The following is a 19,128-nucleotide window of genomic DNA, read 5'->3' on the forward strand; positions in this document are numbered from 1 at the left end:
CTCAACTGTTCTACATCTACTAAACCAAGAACTCTCACCCATTCTTTCAATCTGGTCATACCAGAAAAGTCACTTATTCTTCACACATCTTCCTATACTGTCTAGATTTTATCATTATCAGGTTCATTGTTTGGTGATCTGACAAGAACCGGTGTATCAACATGATTATGCCATAGACATACAAGCAAGTATGAAGTCATCAATATACAGCATAACACACATGGATAACGTTTCGAAGAGATAAATAAGTAAAAAGACCCTGTATTAAATCCTATGTTAACATTGAAACTTTCACTAAATGTGCTGTTAATTCTAATATTAGAATTCTTACATAATAGAGATAATAGAAAAGCCAAAGGTGTGAAATCAGCAAGCAGGTCAATCGAGAGGATTGATAATCTGACAAATGCAGAGATACAAGAAATTATGTAGTGTCATCCACAAAGTGAATATCAATAAAGCTTACAATAGCATTAAAAAAAAAAAATGTTATTTAAATAATTATTTGATTAATAAAGAAAAACATAATTTGCTTTGGTGGGGAAGCAAATAAATACCATAAAGTTATCAAAGTTACGGAGATGTGAGAAATACACACACAGAGAAAGTTGTCTCATAATTTCATTAATATAAATATATATAAATGACAGCAGTGATTGTAGAAAGAGATTCCCTCACTCCTGTGCCTTTGCTAAGTCTCATAAAATTGAAATATTGTAAATGTTAGTTGACATCATTACATAACATCTGACCCCATCCTGAGTAGAATAAAAACAAGTTTTTAAAAATATCTGAAGTGAACGGGGGGGGGGGGTAGTATGAGTTCGGAAAATTCATTACTATTTAAAAAAAAAAAAAAAAAAAAAATATTTCTATTATTTTTAAAACAACTTTAATAGTTTATTTTGGAAGTATAATCACTAAAGAAAATAAACAACCCACTTTTAACAGAGAAATTACGAGATTTTTATATTTTCCTACAAAAATTCTGATACACCTAGGGGTACGCACGCCGAAGGAGAGACGGGAAGGGGAAGTACACACGCCAGAGAGACGGGAGGAGGAATACAAAAAGAATAAAACAGAAGTAGGGTAATCTTCATTTGCTCAACTCATAGACACTTTTAAGGCAGCAATAAATATCTCTCCCCAGCCCACAGTAATTTATAGTGGGGTGGGGGGAATATGAAAGCTGGATAGTAATAATTATATAAATGTATTAGCAGGTTGTACAGCATTCCCAAAAATAAGATATGCTTAAATATGATATTTTAATTCATGCAGATTACATATTTGTTATAGAGAGAATTCACTATCGGTTATTATATTACATCTAATACAGTAGCGTCCAAAACTAAGGGACAAAATTTTAAAACCTAATATTTGTTAGAAATAACAACTGTGAAAAGCTGAAATTTTGACAACTGGTAGTCGTTATCATCCATAATAACATACGAAAATTTGAATCATTTGATAGAAAAAGGATTATAACATTTATTTATTTTCAAAATAGGAACGTCCAAAAGTAAGGGACAAGATTTAAGACAAATAAGCAAAGACGGCCGGACGGTCCACAAGTTTTTATGAATAAATATAGATAAAAACAAATGTAAGGAAAAAAAATGACCAACAGGAAATATTTTCAGATCCAGATTTGAAATTTAGTATACATGATACCATTTTTATGTATATTGTCGATGAAGATACATGATCAGTTTGCTATACTTCAGCTTGAAGTTGATTTCCCTTTGTTAGACACTACAGCAGTAGAGACTGCGTTTTCCTTGTTGGCCAGGTTTTGAAACTACACTTTCCTTCAATTGATCAAAGTTTAAAACGGCATTTTCTTTGAGTAGGCAAGGTTATATGGTACATTTTAATAGCTGTTCTTACTAACTTACGAATCAAGCCATACAAGGAAGACATACTTTTCTCAAAAATATTTTTTATCTCAGATTTGTTATAGTTAATTTATTAAAATTAATAACCATTTTGGAAAATCCTTTCCAATGCTAAATTCCAAGTGAGAGCCATCAGCTGTGCCGAGTATGCGCACAAGCGTACAAGTCGGGCCTAACTGCGGTGAAAAGCAAACCCAAGACCTTTCGATTACAAATCAAGTCCACTAATGAACTACACGCATTTTACCCCAAAGTGACGATTTGGTTTCGCCCAACGGCTATGAAAAGAACGAGCCGATAAGTGATTTGCGGGTTTTGGAATACAATTCTTTAATTATGTGTCTCGCATTATTGGATTTTTGTATCATGGCGTGTCGATTTGGCAAGATTGTTCAGTTCTGCTTGGGAACATGTGTGTCGATTAAACAGCATTTGTTCGTGGCATGGCATGTTGATTCGGCGGCGGTATTCAGAATTGTGTGGACGAATTTGTTAAGGACCGTGCCGTCACATGCGGAAACAAATATATATATATATATATACACACACACACATTTTTTTCTTCTAACGCTCTCTCCCTCGTGTAGCGACAAGCTATCTCGGCTATCATGGCCTTGGACTCAAAGCTCATACCTGTATTTGGTGGCAGTGAACCCGGACAGTTAGTAGTGGAGTGGTCGGAGAAAGCTGAACTAATATGTCAGCTGAGTGGGGTAATGCGCATCGAGTGCGTCATTCCGATGCGCTTGTCAGACGGCGCATATGCTGTGTACCAGCAATTAAGTGACAAAAAGTGGACCGATTTTGAGTGTATAAAGAAAACACTGTACACAGCGTTTATATTGGATCCTCTCGTTGCATGGAAGCAGTTTGCAGCATGCCGCCTCCAACCATATTTTTGGCAGAACTATGTAGGCTTGCGGTCCTGTTTGGTGGCATATCAGATCAATGCCTTCAATGTGCATGGATTGCTGGAGCATGCGGAAGACTTATTATGAGCATTCTCCCAGATGGAAAATCTAGATCTATCACACATGATGGCACGCTCTCGTGCCATTTTAAAGAACTACACGGGAGTTCAACAGCAAGTTGCATTAGCTGCACGGTCAACACAAATTACATCCAAGGAAATGGACACTTGACGGCAGTGTTACAAGTGTAATGGACTCAAGCATAGAGCAAACGATTGCCTACTGGATAGTGCGATGGGAAGAGATGTTAGCGTCAAGCCTCGACAACCTATCACGTGTTACCGATGTAAGTGGTGAGGGCACATTGCCAGATTTTGTCCGGGAAATGAGCAAGGGGACGAGAATTCAGAGCCAATTGCATCCCCCGAACTCCTTTTGCAGGTTATCACTGTTCATATCAATGGACTACTGCGTACAGCTCTAGTGGATACTGGATGCACATATTCAGTGGTTCACAAGTCGTGTTGCAAAGAAGGGATGAGGAAAGTGACCCCGGTGCTCACAGCAGATGGAAGCACACTTAGCTGCTGTGAAATAGGAATGGTGCAAGTGAACCTTGGTGTAACGTGGAGCATTAGCATAGAAGTCTTAGTTGTGGATGGATACTTGCTGGAATTTGATTTATTGTTGCAATCAAGCGACTGGGAGGAGTAGCTGAGTCTAGTAAAGGTGAGGTGACCTTCCAACATTTCAGCAAAACCAATTTTGCTGCTATCACCATCACCGAGCCTGACTTCTCCGCAGAGTATGAACAGAACACTCAGAAGTGAACCACATCGTGGAGATGGGCTGGCGACCAACCTCCACTTGCGTTGAGAAATAGACTTGCAGAGTATTCAGCCCCAACACCAGTTCGTGAGGAATATGATTGTGAACTGCAGACGTGGATTGACAATGGTTGGCTACTGCCACATCCTGAGGATGAAATTGGACCTCCAAAAGGTCTAATTCCCTTCATGGCTGTTGTGCAGGAGAACAAACAGAAAGTGCGGCCTGTTATGGATTAACAGGAGCTAAATGAGTATGTGGACGTTCATACGGCTAATGCGGATGTTTGCTTAAAAAAATTGACGGAATGGTGACAACAGGGACCAAACATTGTAGTGCTGGATCTACGCCGAACCTATTTGCAAGAACATGTTGACAAATCTCTGTGGCCGTTTCAAACAGAGATCAAGGGACAACGATATTGTCTCACCCGCCTCGGATTTGCACTTAATGTTGCCCCTTTAATAATGCGGACCATTGTCAATACAGTCCTCAGCCAGGATGAGACTATAAACATGGCTACATCTTCGTATATTGACAACATTTTTGTGAATGAAAGTATGTGTTCTGCGACCTTGGTCAAGGAACATTTGGAGAAGTTTGGTCTGGAAAGCAAGACCCCAGAACAGCTGAAACTGGGTTCATACGTATTGGGATTCCATGTCCAGGAGGAGCACGGAAAATTGTTATGGCGACGTGGAAGTGACCTTCCAGTGGTGCCCGATAAACTTACTCGCTGAATTGTATTTTCAGTGTGTAGGAAACTGACTGGTCATTTCTTGGTGTGTAGCTGGTTATGCATCGCCACAGCGTTTGTAAAACAAAGAGCAAATATGATGACGACTGGTTGGGATGATGAAGTGAGAGACCCTATTCTAGCACGGATGATCGAAGACATTTGTTTGAGAGCAGCCCAGGACGATCCAGTAAAAGGTGACTGGTGTGTCTGTGGAGAAGATGCTGACTGGTGTGTCTGGAGAAGATGTTACAGTGTGGGTGGACGCTAGTTCCATTGCTACAGGTGTGGTTGTGGAGAGCAATGATTCCATGGCAGAGGACACAAGCTGGCTCTGAGCAGTGCATGAAGACAAACAAAAATTTAGCTGAGCTTGATGCTGTGCTGCGAGGTGTCAACCTTGCATTAGAGTGGAAAGCCAAAACCATACATCTATGAACGGACTCTGCCTGTGTATATCGGTGGATAACTGACACCTTGTCCAGACAGACGAGAGTGCACACCAAAGCAGCCTCGGAAATGTTAATTAGGCATTGCCTGTCCATGCTCAGAGATTTGGCCTTGGAATATGCACTAACAATCGATGTAGGGCTCATTAAATCTCACGATAACAAAGCTGACCAACTTACTCGAGTACCACAGAAATGGTTAAATGAGATCCATAAAGCAACAGAACCTAAAGAACTTGTGTGTGCTGTGGACGCTGATCATGAACACATGTCTCAGATACATACAATTCATCAGTTTACTGGATATCCCGGTGTTAAAAGGACATAGTACTTTGTTAAGTTAGCAAATCCACTAATAACTGAAACTGAAGTGCAGTCGGTGGTTGGGGATTGTAAAGAATGTCAGTCCATAGATCCAGGCCCAGTGCATTGAAAGCCAGGTAGGCTTGATGTCCCGGAAACCTCGAGCAGGGTTGTTATGGATATAACCTATTTCAGCACTCAGTTGTACTTGACGTTGATAGACTGTGGCCCTAGCAGTTTTGCCATTTGAATGCAGTTGCACCAACAGGATTCTGCTGGTGCAAAGTATATTCTGTGAAAGGGGACCACCGACCGAATTGCTTACAGACATTGGCGCGGCACTTTGCGAAAAGACCTTTGCTGACTTTACACAGATGTGGAGCGTGCACATTCGATTTTGGTACGGCCACATACTCTCCAGAAACGGAATAATCGAGAGGCCTCATCATCACACAATAAAGCACATTGCGGCAAGAACAAAGTGCACGATCTTAGAAGCAGTGTAATGGCACAACATCACACCTAAGGATGACAAGATGGCCATGACAGCACCTGCAAATGTACTATACAATTATAAGATCCGTGTCAAGGGTATTGATAAAGTTATGGTGCCTGACACCACAGTTGCTAATCCATACAAGGAGGGAGATGCGGTTTAGGTGAAGAATCCACACAAAATATGCACAATGCAGTTCGGCACAGGAACAGTGACAAAAATAAATAGCCAACACTCGATATCAGTTGATGGAACACTACGCCACATAAAGGATATGCGCCCAGCGTGCCTACGTGATTGCATAATCAGCGACGAACTCACCTCATCAGATGACAAAGCCTCTCTGCTGTACGAAATACCAGATGAAGAAAGCTCCTCAGAAAATGACGCACCCAATGATCCAGAGCAGGGAGAGTTTAATGATGCAGTAGACGCAGGCACCACTGAGGAAGCTCCTGAGCCTTTACCTTTTAGGCGAAGTACCAGGAGGAAACGGCCTACCTAGCATTGTCATTTGTGTGATCTCAAGATCAGGGAAGAGTTTGGTTTGCTGAGCATGCGTGAAAGCGCACAAGTGTATGAGTCAGGCCTACCTTTTTTTTTTTTTTTTTTTTTTTTTTTACATAGGCATCACCACTTATCAAGGCCAAGCGGCCACTTGAGGATAAGGATTAAAGAGTGTACAGTAGAAATTGGACAATATAGTAATCGTTAGTAATGGAAATTTGGTGAAAAGCAAACACAAGACTTTTCAATTCCAAATCAAGTCCACTAATGAACTACATCCATTTTACCCCAAAGTGACGATTTGGTTTCGCCCAACGGCTATGAAAAGAACAAGCGATAAGTGATTTGCATGTTTTGAAATACATTTCTTTAATAACATGTCTCGCATTGGATTTTTGTCTCATGGCGTGTCGATTTGGCAAGATTGTTCAGTTCTGCTTGGGATGTGTGCCAATTCAATGGTATTTGTTCATGGTGTGTCATGTCGATTCGGGGGTGATATTCAGAATTGCGTGGACGAATTTGTTAAGGACCGTGCCATCACATATGAAAACCAATATATATATACATACACACCTTTTATACACATTTTTTTTCTGATACTCTCTTCCTCATGTAGTGACATCAGCATCTACAGGTGCCACTAGACAATCATGATGATATACAACATTTGTACAAAGTGAAAAAAAAAAAGATTTAGTTTGAGACGTACATGATACAAATCAGGCTTTGTTGTTGTTGAACTGCTGTTCTATCATAGATCTACACTCCCAGGCTTTACCTTCTCTCTGAAAATGGATTAGTTTATTGCTATTCATCTGAGGCACTGCTGCCAAAGACATTTTTGTTGGACAGAGTGTGCTTATCCTAGTGCATAGACTTCTCAAAACAACATTTATCCTTGTGTCTCACCTTCTGGCAAGATAAATATCTGACCTCGTGTTTAACCTCTAAGCGAGTCAAACATATATCAAAGTAAGCAAACAAAAATAGACTTTATGTTGAAAAATACCAGATCTTTTCATTAAATTCAGAAAGTTGACATTTTAGATTCAAACATGCAAAACAAATTTGAATGTTGATAAATTCAAAATGAACAAAATACTTTTTCATGTGAACGCCATTCTTCAACCCAATATAAAAAATAAAACCTTTGAGCAATAATTTACTATGTTAATGAACCATGAAATTATGCTAATCTATTTTGGATGTGAATGTAGAAAGAAATGAAATTTGTGAAGATATATCGATTTGACAATCTAAAGAATTTGATTTCCTCGGAGTAAAGTTCCCCACTTGCCACAAATTTACACATATACTTATAAAATATATCTATAAATTAATGAAACAACAATACTTACTGGAATGTATTCTTCAAGCCGGCCATCTGGGAAGGCACCAAACAATTTTGGACCAAGACATTTTTCTGAGAGGATAGCAAATATCACGGAGTTTCTCACCACAAAACCAGCACTAGTCTTAGCAATGTGACCGTAGACTCTGAGAAGTACTTTTCGAGGTTCATCCGGTCGAAATACAGGATAATGGGGAGGTAACGAACAGATGTATAAATAGTTGGTCAAACCACCACTGCAAACAGAGAAAGAAAAAAAATATAATGCAATGTTTTCACAATGCAAACATGTAGAAGTTTAAATGCAATGTAAATTGGCACCTTGCTGCTCATCTTCTCTAAATGTGGCCCTAAATAGTAACCTCTTATGTCCAAGTGGCAGTATACCTTGCTTGGAGTGAATATGATAAAAATAAAAAAAAATAAAATTTTAAAACAATGACTTGATGCTTGTTCACCAACGTCCTTATTTATGGAAGTCAATATTTTGATCACCTCTTTAAGATTAGGCTTGGGTTTATCCATTTTATGTTATATGAGCTTTTCATAAATTATTTATTGCTGAAAGACAATACCTGTTGTATACGTTTAATTGAACACAAACTTATTTTTTTATTTTAAGAAAATTGTGGGTTTATATCGTTTTTGGAATTAAATGACCGTGCTCAGACAAGATTTGAACTCTGCCTCTCTTCGTCCACAGGCAATGTCAGTATCAGGTGCCAACTTTTACAATAATTAAAAAAAAAAAAAAAAAAAAAAAGAAAAAGTTCTCTCAATCACCCACCCTGAGGAAGATCAAAAGACTACTTTTAACAAAAATTAAATAAATTTGTATTATTCAGACTACTACCCACGAACACTGACCCATGGCATAACACTTAAAGGTGTTCAGTTCAAAATGACGATTTTCAGAAGATTGGTTATTACAGGAGTTAACTAAGAACAACATTAAATAATTTACACTTTTACACAGTTATGGCTGATAGAAGAACAATTTACTATCATGGAAATAACTAGGATTAAAATAGTAGTCAGAATAATCCAATACAACTTATCAATTTTCATCTGAAAAAATTTGAAACAAAAGTAAGTAAATCCAAGGATAATGGCTGTACAAAAAAATTTCATAACTCCTCTAAAAAGTATAAATTGTAATTGTTAAACGATTGAAAAAAAAAAAAAAACCTCTGCAAATATTTACTGATGACTAGCTGTATGTACTCTATGTTGCCCAGGAATCTTTCATTTTTGTTTTATTATGAAAATTGTTTTCTTTTTACCAAATTATTACTTTTCTTAGTTTTTGAGATGAGAATTGATAATTTGCATTATTTCAATTATTCAGACTGTCATTCTCATCTTGAGTGTTATTTTCACAAAGTAACCTCCAACCTTCTTCAGGTGTAATTTGCTGAACTTTGAAAACAATAGTCTGAATAATCCAAATTATTATTTCATTTTTTTTGTCTTGTCTCATGCTTGTGGTTAGGCGTTTCATGAATGACTTCCAACACTTCCTGTCTGATGTCATTTTGCTTGTTCTGCCCACCAGGATCAGCTTGTCATCAACTGATCTTCTCCATGTCTTAAGCGACATACCCTATGGATTTGGACCATTGACATGGGATGTGTGTTTATAATTAATTCTACATATTTTTTTAAAATTTGGAGAATTAAATATTACAATATTTTCTGGACATTAAATTATCAATCGAATCCAATTGTTATAAAACTATGACTAAATTGCTAAAATTATTGGATGTAAACATTGTCAAATGCATGGGAATTTGCTAAGAATTTTAAAGCAAAAAACTCTTCCAAATTCTTCACAAATTTAAAAAGGGTCATAAAATACAGGAGACGAATTTTACACTTCTTGAAAAGGAAAGAAAAAACGTATCTTGGTCAATAATTGTTATATTATTAAAATTCAAAGTACTTCCCTTAAAGTATCTTTTGCTATATATGGCAAACTCGGAGAAGCAGCCATTCCATACCCTGCATTGACTGTATCTTTGTATCAAGGGATGCATCAACAGTCAGTTTGTGCTGTTGCAGGTGGTATGATTGGTGTCTTTCTCAACTGGGCAACACATAATAGTCTATGGTGTTGAAATTAGGTAAGTCACCCATACGGTTTTCTCACAGCCCAGTGTTTCACTTGGGACATGTAACGCAACATCGTTATTGAAAGTGAGAGAATGCCTTTTCGGAAATGAGGGATGCCATAATGTGGTGTTCACTTTAAACACACCCAAAGGGCATTACGGTTTGATCTTAATGGTGCTAACCATTTGTTGTTCTGCGCATCATACAACTGGTTTTGAAAATAACCAGAGCATTTCTAGCTCACCTGAATGTTAGAAATTGTCAAATATTATCTTGGCTTTCATAAAGCAGTTATTTTGGGCTGTGACAATGAGTAGTTAACTCTTATTCAGCACTTTCTTCGTAGTCACGATTTCCAACACCATCTGTCACTCAGGTTGGAATTGCCTTACTGCTCCAGTTTTTTTTTTGTTTACAGTTTGGAAAAATTTTGTTTCAGCACGATCAAAAAGCCTGCTATGATCCTTCCTAAGAGCCCTTACTTTCACAGCTGCATCACAATCTTATTTCATGGCCTTCAAAATATTCAACGGGCAATTCGCTGCAGCTAAGATATCCAAATTTTTAATCCAGCATAATTGATCACGATGCAAGTAAACGATCATGATGCAAGTAAATGATCGTGATGTAAGTAAATGATAATGATGTAAGTAAATGATAATGATGTAAGTAAATGATAATGATGTAAGTAAATGATTGTGATGTAAGTAAATGATTGTGATGTAAGTAAATGATTGTGATGTAAGTAAAATATTATGATGTAAGTAAATGATTGTGATGTAAGTAAATGATTGTGATGTAAGTAAAATATTATGATGTAAGTAAATGATCATGATGTAAGTAAATGATCATGATGTAAGTAAATGATCATGATGTAAGTAAATGATCATGATGTAAGTAAATGATCATGATGTAAGTAAATGATCATGATGTAAATGATTGTGATGTAAGTAAATGATTGTGATGTAAGTAAATGATTGTGATGTAAGTAAATGATTGTGATGTAAGTAAATGATCATGATGTAAGTAAATGATCATGATGTAAGTAAATGATCATGATGTAAGTAAATGATCATGATGTAAGTAAATGATCATGATGTAAATGATTGTGATGTAAGTAAATGATTGTGATGTAAGTAAATGATTGTGATGTAAGTAAATGATTGTGATGTAAGTAAATGATTGTGATGTAAGTAAATGATTGTGATGTAAGTAAAATATTATGATGTAAGTAAATGATCATGATGTAAGTAAATGATTATGATGTAAGTAAATGATTATGATGTAAGTAAATGATTATGATGTAAGTAAATGATTGTGATGTAAGTAAATGATTGTGATGTAAGTAAATGATTGTGATGTAAGTAAATGATTGTGATGTAAGTAAATGATTGTGATGTAAGTAAATGATTGTGATGTAAGTAAATGATTGTGATGTAAGTAAATGATTGTGATGTAAGTAAATGATTGTGATGTAAGTAAATGATTGTGATGTAAGTAAATGATTGTGATGTAAGTAAATGATTGTGATGTAAGTAAATGATTGTGATGTAAGTAAATGATTGTGATGTAAGTAAATGATTATGATGTAAGTAAATGATTGTGATGTAAGTAAATGATTGTGATGTAAGTAAATGATTGTGATGTAAGTAAAATATTATGATGTAAGTAAATGATCATGATGTAAGTAAATGATTGTGATGTAAGTAAATGATTATGATGTAAGTAAATGATTATGATGTAAGTAAATGATTGTGATGTAAGTAAATGATTGTGATGTAAGTAAATGATTGTGATGTAAGTAAATGATTGTGATGTAAGTAAATGATTGTGATGTAAGTAAATGATTGTGATGTAAGTAAATGATTGTGATGTAAGTAAATGATTGTGATGTAAGTAAATGATTGTGATGTAAGTAAATGATTGTGATGTAAGTAAATGATTGTGATGTAAGTAAATGATTGTGATGTAAGTAAATGATTGTGATGTAAGTAAATGATTGTGATGTAAGTAAATGATTGTGATGTAAGTAAATGATTGTGATGTAAGTAAATGATTGTGATGTAAGTAAATGATTGTGATGTAAGTAAATGATTGTGATGTAAGTAAATGATTGTGATGTAAGTAAATGATTGTGATGTAAGTAAATGATTATGATGTAAGTAAATGATTGTGATGTAAGTAAATGATTGTGATGTAAGTAAATGATTGTGATGTAAGTAAATGATTGTGATGTAAGTAAATGATTATGATTTAAGTAAACGATTATGATGTAAGGAAATGATTATGATGTAAGTAAATGATTATGATGTAAGTAAATGATTATGATGTAAGTAAATGATCATGATGTAAGTAAATGATTATGATGTAAGTAAATGATTATGATGTAAGTAAATGATCATGATGTAAGTAAATGATTATGATGTAAGTAAATGATTGTGATGTAAGTAAATGATTATGATGTAAGTAAATGATTATGATGTAAGTAAATGATCATGATGTAAGTAAATGATTGTGATGTAAGTAAATGATTGTGATGTAAGTAAACGATTATGATGTAAGTAAACGATTATGACGTAAGTAAATGACTATGAAGTAAATGATTATGATTCATTTTCCATAAGGCCAACTGGGAAGGCTATACCTCTGACCTAGAACAAGCCATCAACACCATCACCCCATTACAGGTTAATATAACAACTTCCAATCCCTGATTTGGAAAGTAGCCAGGAAAAACATACCGAAAGGGTGCAGGAAAACGTACATCCCTGGTTTCATGGAACCAAATAAAGCACAGTATGAGGAATATATCCAAGCTTATAATGAAGACCCATTTGCTGAAAACACATTACAGCTGAGAGAGAATTTGCTTGCTTTCATCAGTAGCAAACACAAACAGCGCTGGCAAGAAGTCATAAGTAACATCGATATGACACACAATAGCAAAAAAGCCTGGATGACAATAAAAAAGTTAAACTCAGAAAAAGCTCCTCAGTTCCAAATTGCAGTCGTGACACTCAACCAAGTAGCCCATCAGCTGCTACTGAATGGCAAACCGCAACAAAAAGAAAGAGGACAGAAAAAGAGAATGAAAGCCGAACTTAGCCACGTCATGCAAAACAGCAATGCTCATCTAGAACCATTCTCAGAAGCCGAAATAACTGCAGCAATATCTCAACTAAAAAATGGAAAGGCATCGGGCCTTGATGGAATAACCACAGAGATGGTAACACACTTTGGAACAACTGTAAGAAAGTGGTTACTGGCCCTAATAAATAACTGTGCGTCATTCCTCAAACTCCCTAAAATCAGGAAAAAGGCAAGAGTAGTAGCCATTCTAAAACCTGGAAAAGACCCCACATCACCTAAGAGCTACCGACCTATCTCCCTACTGTGCATTCTCTATAAACTATATGAGCGCATGATACTTGCCAGAATAACGGAAATGGAAGAACAACTCTCAGCTGACCAAGCTGGCTTTAGATCAGGTCGGTCATGTTGCAGCCAGATTTTAAACCTGACCCAATTCATTGAGAATGGATTTGAGACCAAAAAAATAACAGCCACTGTGTGTGTAGACCTTACAGCAGCCTATGACACTGTCAACCATAGGGCACTCATACTAAAAGTAGTCCAAATGATACAAAACTCAGCATTGGTGAGCATAATTGAATGTCTACTTAGTAATCGGCGTTTTCATGTTGAGATGGATGGCAAAAAGAATAGATGGTTTATCTAAAAAAATGGCCTCCCACAAGGTTCAGTTTTGGCTCCAACCCTATTCAATATCTACACTAACGACCAACCACAATACCCAAATATACAAAGATATATATATATGCCGATGACCTATGCATCACCACCCAGACAAATAGTTTTGATATCATAGAAGAAAGACTGATGCCCTAGGTACTACAAAAAGTGGTACTTAAATGCAAACCCAAACAAGACCCAGGTTTTCGCCTTTCATCTTAATAATCACCAAGCAAATCAGAGACTAAGAGTCATGTGGAATGGCAACATGCTTACACATGAACATTTCCCAGTCTATCTGGGGGGGAACTCTGGACGGAACACTCTCTTTTAGAAAACACATTACCAAATTGAAAGGCAAGCTGTTATCACGAAACAGCCTTCTCAGTAAGCTTGCCACCAGCAATTGGGGTGCCGACCCCAAAACACTGAGGCAAACAGCTCTTGCACTGTGCCATTCCACAGCGGAGTATTGTGCCCCAGTATGGGCAAGATCATGCCATGCCCATAAAATTGATGTAGAACTGAACAAGGCATACTGGACCATAACTGGTGCCCTAAAATCAACTCTCTTGCCAGCTCTATACTTCCTAACTGGTATTTCACCACCACATATCAGGCAAGAAGTCATCACCAGAATAGAACGGTACAAACACCTTAACGACCACAGGCACTCACTGTTTGGCCACCAATCAGTGAGATAAAGACTAAAATCTCACAGTAGCTTCATCAATATAGAGGAAATCGATCCCAGGCAAGCTGCCGCCTCTAGGATGGAACAATGGTGAGACTGTAACAGCAGGAATAAAAATGAAGCCCTAAAGACTCAAAGGAAACACTCCCCCAGGGTTCAAACCTTGGTAGAAAAAACTGGGTGACTCTAAATAAAGCTAGAGCCAAAGTAGGCAAAACAAAAGACAATCTCCACAAGTGGGGCCTAGACACCTCACCTTTATGTCCATGTGGAGAGGTACAAACGATGCATTACCTTAGGGAAAACTGCCAATTGGGTCCTCATTGCTCAAACCAAGACCTTAAGGAGGCAAACAGCACCGCCATGCGAGAGTTAATTTCTATTGCGATAAGATATGATGATGATGATGTAAGTAAAGGATTATGATACAAATAAATGATTATGATGTAAGGAAATGATTATGAAGTAAATGATTATGACGTAAGTAAATGATCATGATGTAAGTAAATGATCATGATGTAAGTAAATGATCATGATATAAGTAAATGATTATGACGTGAGTAAATGATCATGATGTAAGTAAACGATCATGACGTAAGTAAATGGTTATGATGTAAGTAAACGATCATGACATCAGTAAATGATTATGACATCAGTAAATGATTATGACATCAGTAAATGATTATGACATCAGTAAATGATTATGACATCAGTAAATGATTATGACATCAGTAAATGATTATGATGTAATGATCACGATGTAAGTACATGATTATGATGTAAGTAAAGGATCACGGTGTAAGTAAATGATTATGAAGTAAATGATTATGAAGTAAATGATTATAACATAAGTCAATGATCATGATGTAAGTAAATGATTAGGAAGTAAATGATTTTGATGTAAGTAAATGATTGTGATACAAGTAAATGATTGTGATACAAGTAAATGATTGTGATACAAGTAAATGATTATTATATAAGTAAATGATTATTATATAAGTAAATAATTATTATATAAGTAAATAATTATGATGTAAGTAAAGGATTATGATGTAAGTAAAGGATTATGCCCTAAGTAAATGATTAGGTACTCTTGCATAATTTGACCCTCGTGATTTCCCGTCAAGCCCGGATCGGGCGAGACCAGCAATCATCGGTGATAACCGAGCGGCGCAACAGACGCAGGCTAAGGAAAAAAGTAAAACAAAACGTTAAAAAAAAAAAGAAAAAAAAAAAAAAAAAACCCTTAAAATTTGCAAATAATAACAAGAAACCTACCTTTAAAAAAACAAATATGTTTATTTAATTTATTGTAATATTTTTTTTTATATAATTATCAACAAGTTTTTGTTTTTTTTAATTTATCTGCAAAAAAGGTTGATTACCGGTATAACTGTTAGGTGTAAGTACAATTTTTTGTTTCATTTCTTTTTTTTTTTTTTAGCATAATATTTATCAACAACAGGTGTTTTTTTTTTTGTTTTTTTTTTTTTTTAATTTATCTGCAAAAAAAAAAAAAGAAGGTTGTTTCACCCGTATAATTGTTAGGTCTAAGTACAATTTTTTGTTTAATTATTAGTATTATATTTTTTTTTATCAAAAATATTAATTTAAAAAAATTTTTTTTTTTTTTATTAGCCGGAAACGACTGTTATACCCGGCAGAATATATTTTTTTATTATTGAAAGGAGGGTTTCAGTGTTTCAATTTGGCATGGTGACCAAAAAACCCTCCTAGGATTCTCCCAACGTTATGTTTTCTTCGGTTGAATAAGGATTCGTCAATTTCTACAGTGTGCCCCTGGCCCTGGGCCTCCTATCTGCCGGGGATTACAACTCCTGACAAATTTCCCTCAGAAAGTTCTTCCAATCCATGTACGTGTGTTTGGATATAACACCGCATTCTCTCTTGATATTTTTTAGTGTCGCCATTTCGAAGGCCCATAAATAGATTAATTGTTCCAACTCATGTTTCCTGTGAACGTTAGGCGAAGGAGTTTGAAAGATGTACTCTCAGATAAAGAGTCGTTGGCTATTGCTATAGGTGGTAGAGAGGGTTTCTTGTAATTATTGAATGAAACTAGTTTAGTCTTGGCAGCATTGAACGCGACCAACCACTTTTGTCCCCATTCCACCACAGATTGGAGGTCTTCCTCTAGTGTTTCTGCCATTTCTTTAGAAATGTGTTCATTCATCTTCCTGTCGTGCCTGCCATAGAGTGTAGTGTCATCAGCATATATACCCATCTCAGAGGCAATTTTGTCGGGGAGGTCATTTATGAATATCAGGAACAATAGAGGTCCAAGGATAGAACCCTGGGGCGCCCCCGCATTTATATCATATTGTTTAGATGTACGACCGTCGAGGACAACCTGGATTTTTCTCTTATCTAAGAAGGATTTAATTATGTTAAGTATTCTACCAGTGATACCGTATGATCTAATCTTCCTGAGGAGACCCTCATGCCATACCCTGTCAAAAGCCTTAGATATATCTAGAGCTACCGCTCTGCCCTCCCCCGCTTTGTCCAGTGAATGGTATATACGTTCAGAGATTACAGTTAGGATGTCTGCTGTGGAACGGGCTTGTCTAAATCCATATTATTTGTCAGTCAGAAGTTTAGCATCTGTAAGGTGATGGACTAGAGCATGGTTAATTAAGGTCTCAAATATTTTGGCAAAAAGTGGGAGGAGGCTAATGGGGCGATAATTTGATGGGTCAGTCCTTTCGCCAGAATTCTTGAATACTGGTACAACAGAAGCAGTTTTCCAACAGCCCGGAAAGCAAGCTTCATTAAGGCATTTGTTGTAGAGTTTGGAGAGAACTGGAGCTACTTCGGCTGAGCACTTTTTTAATAGCACAGCTGGGATAAGATCGGGTCCACATGCTTTTGAAGTGTCAAGGTTTTTTATGATAGCATGCACCTGAGCAGGGGTGGTTTTCAGATCGTCTAGCGTGGCATCTGTCCGCATAGGAAAGTCAGGTAGGGGGTGGTTGGAAGGGTCCAGTGTGGAGTTTGAGGCAAACCGACTGGCAAGCATGTTAGCCTTGTCGGTTGCTGAGGAGACAACCTCGTGATTGTTGGATAGTGGGGGAATTGTTGATTGCCATTATTTACTACACTGTTGTAGATTTTCCAGAAGTCTCGAGTTCCTAGTTTTTGTGCTTCGATGCGCTTTTTAGTGGTTTCCGTAAATTCTCTCTTAGCTGTCGTTATTTCTTTCTTAACGTTATTTCTAGCTTCTATATACTTCAGTCTGTTTGAACTGGACTTATGTCGGTTAAACCTACGGTATGCATGCTGCTTTTGAGCAATGGCAGTTGCGCAAGTCAACGTAAACCATTGGGGAGAGTGGGGCTTACTATAAAATTTCCGCATGGGAACATGCGCTTCGATTGCAGTTTTGAACTATTCAGTAGTCTCGTTTGCACACTGTTCAGCAGGGAGAGAAAAAATATTTCTCCATGGGGCATCTCTGATTAGTTCCCTGATGGCTTCCCAGTTAGCCTTTTTATAATATCTCATTGTTTTGAGCACTGGCTCTTCAGTTTTGGCTCTAGAGTTTAGGACGATTTTAACTATTATCACTGCATGATCAGCGTTCCAGAGTAGGCTGTGGGCCTTCGTTATGCAGTCATCGGGAACTGTGGTCAAAAAACCAAAGTGCATTTATTTAATAGGATTTTAAATATTTTTCTTTCAAGCTAAAACAGTTTTAATTTCGTTCTTGTTTTTGTTTTTTTTTCAAGTGATAAGGATGGACTCTGAGGAAAGCTGTATAAAATACACATATGTAAAGTAGGTTTATAATTTTCTTAATATAAACAGACTTTTATAGTTAGCTAGACTTCCCGTCGGCCTGTTGGCTCTTGAAGAGTAAAATGTTCAAAATAAAAAATGATTTTGAGATTATATTGTGTTTTATTATTTAAAAAAATTTTTTTTTTTTTTAGTGAGGAGTGAAAAAATTAAAACTCAAGGTTTCCAGAGCACTATTGCAATTAAATTATTAAAAGCAAGTTTTTACCTCTCCTCTCAGAAGAGAAAATATTTTTAAGTGAGGACTGTAAAACCCAAGATGCCACAGGAGCGCTCCTAGTAGCACTAAATATAATTACAGTTATATATTTATGTTTAAATCAGTTATTTTGTGTGTGTGTGTGTGTGTGTGTGTGTGTGTGTGTGTGTGTGTGTGTGTGTGTGTGTGTTAAATCGGTAGAGTTAAACTGCATTTATTTGTAAGTAAAACACATTAAAATAAGTTAAAACCCCAAACCTCATCCATCTAGTCGAAAAGTAATTTATTCTTGCCTTTGGTTATAGTTATATATTGTGTATTTATGTTTAAGTCAGTCTTTTTAACAAGGTGGAGTTGCAACATTAAATCTTTTCTCTTGATCTTAAACAATCATTTATGAGGCATTTTGGAATATTCTATTTTTATCCTAAGGGAATCAGCATGATAATAGTAACAAACAGTAGCTGGTAATAACTTGTGATTGTTACGATCTGCACCGACCAAACACTGGCTGGTCATAACTTATTATTATTATTGCTGTGAATGTTATCAAGGATATTACATGTAATCTTTATTTGTTAACTTGACATTGCATCTCAGATTTCAGTGGCGCAGTGATTAGAGTACTTGGAAAAAGCAATTGTAAAAAGTTATATTCTCTTGAAGGTTCAATCCTCAGTGTGGGCGACTGCAAAATACAATTGCGAATTACTTGGGGCCTCTATCCAGTCATAGTTGATGGAACACGAGCATGCTATCTCCGTGAAGTAAATAAAAGATTTCTGCTCGAAATTTCGTCCAAACTCCCAAGTTTGACAGAAACATTCCTGAGTTCGGCAAGATACATCTGAACAAGGTCGGAGGTTACATCGGCCGAAACGTTGTGAAAATCACTCAAGATGAGAATAGTAGTCCGATGAATATGAACACGAATAACCAATCCTCATCTCAAAACTTCAGAAACGTCACAAATAAAATAAATCGTGTTTACAATGATTTTCATATCTAATTCTAAATTTCTATCTATCAACCTTTGCCAGATCTGTGACTATTTCCTAATTTTAAA

At 36.4% G+C, this 19,128-nt stretch overlaps 1 protein-coding gene across 1 annotated transcript in view; it reads right to left on the bottom strand.

Annotated features, from left to right (window-relative positions):
* LOC145260597 (choline/ethanolamine kinase-like) overlaps positions 1-19,128 on the bottom strand; it is a 152,259-nt gene that overhangs the window by 74,615 nt on the left and 58,516 nt on the right. Inside the window, exon 2 of the mRNA XM_080118874.1 lies at positions 7,493-7,721. Within this exon, the coding sequence (XP_079975000.1) occupies positions 7,493-7,721 (229 nt within the window). The remainder of the gene's footprint in view (positions 1-7,492; positions 7,722-19,128) is intronic.

This window comes from Euprymna scolopes, chromosome 36 (genome assembly GCF_053919585.1).
Source record: "Euprymna scolopes isolate OS-2025 chromosome 36, ASM5391958v1, whole genome shotgun sequence".
NCBI lineage: Eukaryota > Metazoa > Mollusca > Cephalopoda > Sepiida > Sepiolidae > Euprymna > Euprymna scolopes.